Genomic DNA, 9,181 nt, shown 5'->3' with positions numbered 1-9,181 from the left:
TCACTTGTACGTCCATCACATCCAGTTGCACTTTTTTAGACTCACACACCCTCCTCTTGGAGGGTCTTTGATTACCTTGTCCCTCTCAGTACCCTCCAGCTGTCCAGAGTACTCCTCTCAAAAGAAGAGCAAGGATACAGAGCAGAGTACCTACCTCCACGCACGCGCTCGACTCATAATTCAAATTTTTTGCAGGCGTACTCTTCCCTCCCAAGGTCCTGCCTGTCGCGCCGTAGTCCTGTAGCCACTCATTGGTGCAGCTTTTTCTACTTTCTGCTCTTTTTTTTCGCCCAATTATTGGAGTTGTGAGATTACCTACCTCTTAACAAACTAAAAGTATGCCCATAAAATGTGGGGGACACGAATTAATATTTTTGAAAACAGAAAAGAAAGAAAGTCAGATCTCTTCAGTGTTCGAAAAAAACCCGGGTATAGTGTAATTTGCACCTGCAAATTTTTAAAATTACCTTCAAATTTGAAACTTAAGGGTATAGAAACCTGCAGATTTTGAGGGGTTGTAAAATAAAAACCTTCAAAATTTGAAAATTTTCTTTATAAATAATTTCACAATTTTTAGATGAAGGTTTTTTACTTTTTGGGAAAATAGTTTTTTTCGAACACTGGATCATCTCTTGTAGAGTAGCTTTCTGCTGTGTTGTGATTTGTGACCGATGTAGCCGGTTAAAGCGGGGACTGTTATTTGAGGTTTGTCACGTGTGGGGGCCTGACTAAGACTCGTTGACTCCTAGCATATATTTTTAACGCTACTCAATTTGACAGTTCGTTTCTATGCGAGTGAGATGCCGTAACGAAGCAAATCAGTCCGGACTCCGCCCCCGCCTTCTCCTTTTCCTTCTCCTTCCCTTCTCCTCCTCAGCACTGTTGCTGTGTCCAGATTTCTGTTCCCCCCCCCCCCCCCCGCCTCTCTCCCTCCCTCCCTCCGTCCCGCCCTCCATAGCCATGGGGCGTGCCCCTTGCTGTGAGAAAGTTGGTCTCAAAAAGGGCCCCTGGACACCCGAGGAGGACCAGAAGCTGGTTTCATACATTAATGACAATGGCCATGGAAGCTGGCGTGCTCTTCCTAAGAAAGCCGGTGCCTCTTCTACTCTCGGCCTTCTATCTTTTTATGCTTCTATTACTGCTTTAAGCTCCCAGTTTAACGTCCTGATGCAAATTTCCTTGCAGGGCTGTTGCGATGTGGAAAAAGTTGCCGCTTGAGGTGGACTAACTACCTCAGGCCGGACATCAAGAGAGGAGAATTCTGTCTCAGTGAAGAGCAAACTATCATACAGCTCCATGCTCTTCTAGGGAACAGGTAGGTTTAGCTGCAGTGCCATTTTTTCATTGGCATATTATCAATCAAGTGGTCTGCTTAGTGCGCACATATGTATGTTTTTTTTTTTTGGGGGGGGGGGGTCTATGATGCAGATGGTCTGCCATTGCCTCTCACTTGCCCAAGAGAACTGACAATGAGATTAAGAACTATTGGAACACCCACCTGAAGAGGAAGCTCTTGAAGATGGGTATAGATCCCTCCACACACAGGCCCAAGGCGGACAACACCTTGATGAGCAACAACACCAACATCAACAATCCGAGCCTCCTCTTGGGTGCAAGCAATACCATCAACGGCAGCTCCACCACCAACCATATGGCCCAATGGGAGAGTGCTCGGCTCGAAGCCGAGGCACGTCTAGCACGGGAGTCCCAGATGAGAGCTAAAGGATTGTGGCCAGCAGGCTCAGCAGGAGGACCCAACCCTCTTGTCTCACGACCAACGCTTTCTTCTGCAACAAGCTGGGGTTCTCAACCTTTTAACAACATCAATAACAATAGCTACAATAGCCTTGTAAACTCAGGGGCACTCAAGGCCTTGAGTGCTGTTGAGCTCATGGATGCACTCCACAATTGGGAGAAATCTTTGCAAGGCCAAGCTGGGCTACTGTGGCCAAATTCATGGAGATTTCCTAATGTAAGTTTTGCCACGGGGGAAGTGCAAGCTGACTCTAGCAGTTGCAGTTCTCCTTCTACTGATGCAAACACTATTCCCACAGCTATGGCCCCCCCTCATCATATGGATCACTGTTCCCCCACTTCTACACTAAGCTCCTTAGACTCCCAAAAAGGCAAGCCTAGTTCTTCCCTAATCTCATCTGAGCATATTAGAAAGCTAGCTTGGAGTGATACCCTATCATCACCCAAGCTAGAACTGCCCTTCCCCATTCCTACATCTCTCCAATCTTCGAATGCCATAAGTGGTTTCTGCTTGCAAGGGGTGAGCTGCAAAATGGAAGGTGACACTGGCACATTTTCTAGTCTCATGCAAGAGGTGGTGTTTGGTGCAAGTGCTATTGCAAGTCCTTACTTGTCTTCTTCTGAAGAAGGCGGTAGTAGCACCAAGAACAATCCTTCAGAGGAAGGGGCATGTGATAAGATGGATGTATCAGATGAAGGTGTGAGCATTAAGAAGGATGTAGGTGATTGTAGTGGCACTAAGCAAGAGTTGGATGGTAATTCAGCATCGTTGTTTGCTTCAAATACTGTATCTCCTTCTTCTGAGGGCTTGTTGGGTGAGCTAGAGCTGGAAGAGAAAAAAGATACCGGCTTCAGTGCCAGTCAGACGAGTATGTGTGCTGGTGCTGAGATGAATAGCTCAGACATGTTCAAAGATTTGCCCAAGCTCAAGAGTGAGGCTCCAACACCCCATCTTAGCTATAGCGCTTTACTTACTGAGGAAATCCCAGATTATTGGAGTAATATCATGCTCAAAGAAGTAGTGAATTCTCCCACATTACAGCAACAAGTGGACATTGCTCGAGGTATCACATTTTGAAGAGACAAAATCTGGCTACTCTTCAATCATACACTGCATTTGAAGGGACAAATCTTGGCCAGTTTCGGATGGTATTGCATTTTGAAGGGACAAATTTGGCCAGTTTCTGATGGTATTTGCATATTGAAGGGGCAAATTTGGCCACATTACTGCAATGGCTTAACATCATTGAAGATCTTCAATCGTTTTTGGCCGTCTCCAGAGAGGCCCAATGTGAACGCGAAGACCGAAAGCATTGGATTCCACAGGCAGACATCCTTCCTTTCTTTTGCTTGTTTTCTAGATTAACTTTCCCACTGATACTACCTACATACAGGATGGCTCTTTTTATCGGAGCCAAACATATTCTTTTTTTCTCCCCTGAATATTATTTTCCCGTGTGGCTTGAAAATATACTGTTAATTTCTTCCCTTTAATATTATATTTTCTTGTTGGATTAGAAATTATTTTTGGCTGTTCACATGGGGATTATCTGTATTTTGCAAAGTGGGTGTCGGAAGAGGTCTAAATTTTGAAAAAGGTCCGTGAATTTAATGTGTGCTACGGTACGCTCGCGCCCATTCAATGAGCGCATTTGTGAGACCGTCTTCAAGTCTGAAACGCAACTTGCAAGCAAGCAAGTCCCCCCCCCCCCCCCCCCCCCCCCCAAAAAAAAACGTACCTCCCTTTCCTTCCGCGCGCGTGTACACACTCTACCTGTTGTCCTTGTCGATTTTTTTCGCCAGCTGAAATCACACTGTCGCCGTCTACGTGATGCTGCTTCTCTCGCATTGAAACACGGGAAAATGAAGGGTTCCTCGCCACAGGCTGACATTGCATTCTTCACTTGTCTATTGCTTTGATCAAAAAAAGAAGGCAAGAAAATTGCTCTTCATTCCAATCTCAAATTCTTTTTGTTGAATTCTTGTTGCCTTTGCTTTAGTGACAGCTTTTTGGTAAAAACTCATGTGAACGGTTTTGGGTGAGCTTTTATGGTGAGCCAAATGATGAACATTTCTAGTTTTCTTCCCCCAATGGGTCACCATTTTTTATGTTTTTAATGTTCATATTCATCGTATATGCATGCTAACATTATTAGTAACTAGAACTCAACATGCATGTTGTTGCGGTATGTAAAAGACATTAAGAAGAGAAACGTAGAAGTGTAAGCCGAATACAAAGTGTCAATCGATGTAAAATTTTCCTCTTATTTTTTAGAAATCCAAGATTTCTTTTTTCTCTCCTCTCCTTGTGCCTTGGTTGACCATGGTTAATATGTAATAGATGATGTAGCAACTCTAATAGATAGTAGCTAAAGCTTCCCTCCCCCTCCAAAGCCTTGTGATTATAAAAGCATTTTCAGGTGCATGTGTGAGTCCAGAAAAGAAAACATATAGACAAGGTATTCCAATCTATTTGAGTACAAACTGTTGAAAATTGGGAGCCACTTCTCAGGAGGTCACCCACCCGGATAGTATTCACGCCACTACACGCTTAACCTCCACCACTCTAATACCTTCCAAGCCATGAAAATTGGTAGAGGAGGTATGAGAATGGCCCTAGTCTTCTATTACTTATAAATGATCCCATTGCTTGGGACTCTATGCATGCGGGATGTAGGTGGCTAGGCCACAACCTTCCAACACAGGGTACCGAGAGGTTGTGATGATACGAGGTTCAGAGGCTGCTCGCACTGCTAGTGATGTTATGGTTTGGTACCCTTAGGATTTACCGACACAGCCTTCTTTTTGGCCCATGATTACACGCCACATGTCAGCAAGCTTCTCCACCCACTCATACACACATTCGGCCTTTGTTCAGCTCCATTGAGAGGAATTGGTACGTCGACCAACTTTGCTAACATCCCAACATGTCCTCCCTGACTTTGATACCATGTTGGAAATTGGGGGCCACTTTTTGATATTCCCAAAAAATTTGTGTCTTTCTAAACTACTCTCTCTCTCTCTCACACACACACACACACACACACACACACACACACACACACATGTGCACATTAAAATTAATTTTTCTTATATGTGGTGCACTTTTCGACTGTTGTTAACTTTGCATTTTTAGATGGCTTCTAGGGACTCTTTTTGCTCTATCTTTTTATACAAGCTAACATTAAAGATTGACTCAAAAAAGAAGATTTAGTATAATGTTTAAAGTAGGTAAAATGATCTATTTTGTCATCTTCTTTTGGAACAAGTACACATTGAGTTCTTGATTAGAAACCTGGTTATGATGTTGCAAATACATCCTTTAGAGGGATTTAAGGTAACTAGCATAGACTCCACAAATAGTGCATCCTTTTAAACACTCATACATAAAGAACACATTTGTAACTCTCTATGATGATATTAGCTATTGTCCTTAAAATAAACTTTGCTATGACTTCTTGTTATTTTATTTCATGTGGTACCTGTTATTAGCACACCATGTGAATACTAACAAATGCCCTGCCCCTACATGGGCATGAGTGGCATAAAATGAAAATGTTTATTTTAAATGCTTAGTTAACCATGCTTACTTTTAAGTTTCTTGAGATAATTCATAATGGTCAATCAATTTAGGGGAAACCCCTTACATGCTTAAAATATATTTGTCCTTCCAGGAAGAAATAGACCACTTATAAAGAGAACAATAAATAACATAACAATTTCAACTAGATTTTGGATTCATTTATGTAATGTATATGTAATATTTGGGTGCACATATGTGTTTTAAAAAAAGTGCGAATGATTATATGTAAGGGTTTTTTTGTTGAAAGTCCTATGGATGTGTGTCAAGTGCCAATAAATACATTATCTTTAGTGGTGATTGTAACAAAAGCTAAAAAAGTCCAACCATGTATTTTTCAGAGTGTCATTCACATAAAAGAGTCCAACCATGTCACAGTGTGGTTCACACAGATGGCATTGCACTAGAAATGAAGTCTCCCTTATCAACAAAAGAAAGTTTAATATAAGGAGGAGAATGATGAAAACATGAAAAACGAGTTTGCTCATTATAATCTATCTCAAATGGTTTCATGTTTCCATCACCTTCTAGCAGCAACGTGTCCATCATGTTTAGTTACATCATGTTGATGTGTAAAGGCATCATATGATTTGCACAAAGTTTGATAACCTCAGTAACATAGAGGTGAGTGATACCAACATGGTTAAAGTGGGCATATTAGAATGATTGCCTCCGTCACTATCTTTAATCTTGAGAATAATATACATTTTATTACTTTGAATTCTTCAAGATAACCTATAACATTCTGTCTCATATAACATGTACATTTAATGATGAAAGTGTGATTAAATATTCTTTCATGTAGATTAGTGAATCTCAATACCTTTCATTCGCTTTTCATAGAAATGCATTTACAAGTGCACTAAGAAATGTTGTGGGAAAAAAAACACATAACCAAAGAAAAGTATAAATATCAGTATGAAAATAAAATACCTTACTATCTCTAATAACAAGAGTAAAAGTGGATTCAAAACTTATAAGTTATGATATATTGAATTTGTTATAAGTGAAACATGAAGATTGAAAGTGGAAGAGGTTTATTTTCTTCACTACTTATTTATGTATATTTTTTCTCAAAGATGTAATGTCATGTTCATGGCTCCTCCCACACTACTAAACATAAATGTTAAATTTAAACATAAGCACACATATAAATATAACACAAACACATATAAACAGAAACACATATAAATATAACACAAACACATAAACAGAAACACAAAAATAAATATGATTAAAAAATATATCCAATTATAATTACACATATAAATGTAAGTATAATTATAAGTATAGGTGCATGCAAAAGTATACGTATAAGTGTGTGTGTGTGTGTGTGTGTGTGTGTGCATGCGTATACGTGTGTGTAAATTTCATCATTGAGCTAGGGAATTGAATTGTGAAGAAACATGAACATCACATTCAAGCTTATCAAGTTAAGAAGGTCTCTTATATAAGAGCCTTTAATAGCAAATGAAATGATTTTTTATGTAGACTCAATTATGAATAGATAGGGGCTCCTATTGACACAATTTTGTGACTTGAGACACAAAACTAGTTATTATCAATAACAAAACTTAAATACAAACACAAAATTTTCTTGGAAAATGCATGATAATTCAAATGACTTTATTTCTAGAATTCAAAGAAAGGACTTTGATATAATTTTGAAATAACCTCATTATTTAGTTTGTATAGGAACAACTATTAACATGTCCAAATTGATTTGTTAGAAACTCTACTAAATGGTACTTTTCAATCACTAACATGGTTCTTTAAAAAAGAAAGCCAAACTCCTGAAACTAGAAAATATCACAGAAGTTTTCAAGTAGATGAAACACAAACATGGTGAGTTTACAAAAATCAAGGTGCTAAGTTGCATCATATTTGGAAGCGTTTTAAGTAGTTTTAGCATTATCAAATTGTCAAAGAAATTACACACCTTTAATCATCCATTTTCAAATTGTCTGAAGAAAGTACACACCTTTCATCATCCATTTTTAATGAGAGAGTATATTGAACATATGAAATTTCCAATACCCCTTGATTTGTATATGAAAAGAAAAATGATTGAATAAGTTCTAATCATAAATGTTTAAGGTGAAGCATTTACTTGATTTCATGTCACCACATAGAGAGTATGTTGAGAAAGTATATTGAGCATATGAATATTTTAATAGCCCTTGATTTGTACATGAAAAGAAAAAAGATTGAATAAGTTCTAATCATAAATGTTTCAGGTGAAGATTTTACTTGATTTCTTGTCACCAAAGAGAAAAAATGAATATCTTAGTGCTCAACAAGTTTACAACTAATAGGACCAAGGTGGTGTCCAAACCTAGTAGCATAAATATTGTAAACTCAAATAATAGAAAATGTCATCTCAATAGCTTTTAAAAAATGTGTTCATCAACTCTAAGGTTCCCAACATCTTCTTTTATTAGCTGTTTCTTGTCCAAGTGTTTCAAAGCTACCTGTACTATTTTTCCATTGATGGTGCAATTTATGAACCAAACTATGCATAGCACTTTCAAGCAAAATATACATAGAGTTTTCAACCAATTAGGACAATGTAGGGGTAGGAACATATGTGAAAGGACTTTCTTTTGATAGTCATAAACTTGGTATACCAACACTAAAATAAGACTTTGTTTATACCATTATGTATATGCTTATTCAACCTAGTAAGAGTTATTGACATTATACATGTTGCCTCCATCAAGTACATGGTCCTTCCCCAAAAAGCGAATGCACTACGTGAGGAAAGCCTTTAATAGTAGGTGGATGCACTATGTTAGGAAAGCCTTTAATAGCTAATACTAATATTGGGGGGTGAGGGATTCAGAATCCTCCATGAACACATGAGACATATTGGGGAGTGAGGGATTCACAATCCTCCATGAACACATGAGACACCGATGCAAGCTATCGAGGAGAACTATCTCTAGATAGGTTGTCACTCTCTTCACAAGGGGCAAATATATAAGATATCTTTCTACCACTTTAACTAATTTTAGAGAGCCAAGTGGTTAAGATATAAAAGGTTTGAACAGTAAAGGTCATGAGTTGAAACCTACTTGGGTCCACTTTGTGTGACTTTTACATACTGGAGGGATTTTTACGCCTTCATGTCCACACGTGGTGGGCACAAAAGGTGACCCTAGATTTTGATTGGCCATAGACATGAAATTAAAATAGGATAGACATCAACTTTTCATAAAATTGAATTACCAGTAAGAAATGGTATCCAACAACTATGAATCCTCTGTCTCTTCAATGGCCCATGACTAATCTTTGAAAATTTAGGGGCATTAGAGTCTAGAGCCCCTAAATTTTGAGAGATACCTACAAACTCTACACTACTTAAAGGCTTGAAAAATCCTAAAGTTTTGGGATATTTTGGTTATAAGTTTTGAACTTTGAAAAAAGAAAGATAAATAAGAACTACCTTGGATATTTAAAGATAAGGGTTCTCACCATTTGTGCTATTTCACACACTCGTCTATTCAATGGTTTGCATCGAGGCTCGTTGCTTGACACTTGAGCAATGTCCATATTAATACCGAGGTTAATGTCAAGTGAATGGTAAATTTTTAGAATTGTCCTTGAAAAATAAAAAGAGAAGGTTTTCTCGAATTGTAAATTTTAGGGGTATATAATTCTTTGACCAATAAGAAAAAGCAAACTTTTTTTATCATCAATTATTGGAACCCATCTTTTTGAATTTTATATATAATCATTATGAATTCTTTTAAAATGGGATCTAAGACTTTAAACATAAGGATTAGAGAGTGGGTCCCATGGGTGGTCACTTGCCAGTGACCTTGTGGCACATACATGGCCACGCGA

General features: G+C 38.4%; 1 protein-coding gene across 1 annotated transcript; it reads left to right on the top strand.

The window, feature by feature from the left end:
* Nucleotides 1-786: 786 nt before the first annotated feature.
* LOC147606329 (uncharacterized) lies at nt 787-3,276 on the top strand. The gene is made up of 3 exons (XM_086791801.1): nt 787-1,093; nt 1,186-1,315; nt 1,429-3,276. The coding sequence occupies exons 1-3, from the start codon at nt 790-792 to the stop codon at nt 2,831-2,833; spliced, it is 1,839 nt and encodes a 612-aa protein (XP_086647927.1). The 5' UTR covers nt 787-789; the 3' UTR covers nt 2,834-3,276.
* Nucleotides 3,277-9,181: the final 5,905 nt, after the last annotated feature.

The sequence above is a fragment of the Cibotium barometz genome, chromosome 57 (assembly GCF_041138505.1).
Source record: "Cibotium barometz isolate CiBa-2024 chromosome 57, ASM4113850v1, whole genome shotgun sequence".
Lineage (NCBI taxonomy): Eukaryota > Viridiplantae > Streptophyta > Polypodiopsida > Cyatheales > Cibotiaceae > Cibotium > Cibotium barometz.
The sequence above is the reverse complement of the archived record's forward strand: the minus strand, read 5'-3'. Positions and strand labels throughout refer to the sequence as shown.

Bases quoted from the DNA above. Each gene is read 5' to 3' on its own strand.
- LOC147606329 (XM_086791801.1), top strand. From the start codon at position 790: ATGCGAGTGAGATGCCGTAACGAAGCAAATCAGTCCGGACTCCGCCCC. The intron at 1,094-1,185 runs GTGCCTCTTCTA...ATTTCCTTGCAG, and splicing joins TGCTCTTCCTAAGAAAGCCG to GGCTGTTGCGATGTGGAAAA. The intron at 1,316-1,428 runs GTAGGTTTAGCT...TCTATGATGCAG, and splicing joins CATGCTCTTCTAGGGAACAG to ATGGTCTGCCATTGCCTCTC.